Here is a 1,573-nt window from a genome sequence, read left to right on the forward strand (position 1 = left end):
TCACCTGGATGATGATGAAATGTTTCTCCCACAAAACGCTACGTCCAGATGAACAGAATCAACTTCTGGAGATTTCAGTCCATCCATTGTCTTTTCCCTTCTATCTATCTTTCTTTCTCTTTACATCACAGAACATCAGCCTCCCCAGACAGGAAGCAGCCTTGAAGTACTGCCAAAAAAGAGTGAGTTACACTGAACTGTGTTAGTGAGAAGTTAAAATATATCTGAATTTAGAACTAAAACCTCTGGATTTAAACCTCACTGAAACAAAGGGAATCACTCTTCAGTATGCTGCATGTCTGTGTTTAGCTACCTTTTCTGCATTTGTGTTTCCCGCAGTGTCTGAGCTGAGGGTTGTTCTGCTGGGGAGCAGCCGGACTGAGAAAAATAAAGTGGGAAATCTCTTACTGGGAGAGACTGTGTTCACCAGTAAAACTAAAGCGTGTGTGAGATTTAGTGGTACAGTAGAGGGCAAAAAAATTGCTGTCATCAACACCCCCTACCTGCCTCCTCTCAAAACCTCCCGCCATGATCTGACAGAGTTTATAAAAGACTGTGCAAAACACTCTTCTCCTGGACCTCATGTGTTCCTGCTGCTTGTACAGCCTGAAAAATTTACAGAAGAACACAAACGGAGACTCTGCAGAGTCCTTCAAGGTTACAGTGATCAATCATTTGATCATTCACTGATACTGACCTCAGCACCCAGAGAGGAGAGCTCAGGTTCTGTTGAAGACTTCATGAAAAGTCCAGCATTAAATGAAATGATAAAAAAATGTAAATGCAGATACTTGAAGAGGAGCAACGTTGAACTTCCAGAGCTGTTAACACATTTGGGGGAAATTACAAAGGACAACAATGGAGAGCATGTCAGCTATGAAGCTTTTGAGGACACAGAACAGGATTTATCAGAAGATCAACAACCCCCCCCCAAAAAGGAGACGAAGACTCCAATCATTGATGCTGTTAAAGCTGCAGGTAAGATGAGAAACTCTTCTGACAAAGATGAAATACACAGAATATACAACATCTATGATTCAATAATCAGCATAACAATTTCTTATTTTCACAGGATTGCCCAATAAATCAAAACTAATCACTCCTCAAGTGTCTGGAAAAACACCTTTGACCAACAGTAAGTAAAATGATGTCAGGGCTCATCCTGTTATCATTCTTTTGTCCTTTTTTGGTCTGAACATCCAACAGTTTTAATTATGCTAGGATAGGCTCCAGTGCCCCTGAGCGGCTGAAAAGGATAAGAAGAAGAAAATGGATGAATAATATATATTAGTAGGCTTGTGCAGAACTTCGGTGAGCTGAGGTTGTTTAAACTTAACTTAATAATTCTAACTTTGACATTAAACAAACAGTTGTGCAAAAACCTTAAATGTTTAACACATTCACACACAATGACGAACTGTGTTGGTGTTTGGATTTTAATCTTTAAGTCATTAATCAATCGATGAATAATACTAAAGGTTCTCTGAGCATTTTATTTATTTATTTATTAACCTTTATTTAACCAGGAAGATCCCATTGAGATTAAAAACCTCTTTTTCAAGGGAGACCTGGC

The 1,573-nt window shown here is 39.0% G+C and overlaps 1 protein-coding gene across 1 annotated transcript; it reads left to right on the top strand.

Annotated features, from left to right (window-relative positions):
* Positions 1-145: 145 nt before the first annotated feature.
* Positions 146-1,135, top strand: LOC102197952 (GTPase IMAP family member 5-like; the record flags this gene model as incomplete). Its single annotated transcript, XM_005755787.1, has 3 exons — positions 146-182; positions 340-978; positions 1,073-1,135. Coding segments are annotated over exons 1-3 (703 nt in total), but the record flags the coding sequence as incomplete, so codon positions are not given.
* Positions 1,136-1,573: the final 438 nt, after the last annotated feature.

Source organism: Pundamilia nyererei, unplaced genomic scaffold (genome assembly GCF_000239375.1).
Source record: "Pundamilia nyererei isolate P.nyererei 1_Seehausen unplaced genomic scaffold, PunNye1.0 scaffold03234, whole genome shotgun sequence".
In the NCBI taxonomy this organism is placed as follows: domain Eukaryota; kingdom Metazoa; phylum Chordata; class Actinopteri; order Cichliformes; family Cichlidae; genus Pundamilia; species Pundamilia nyererei.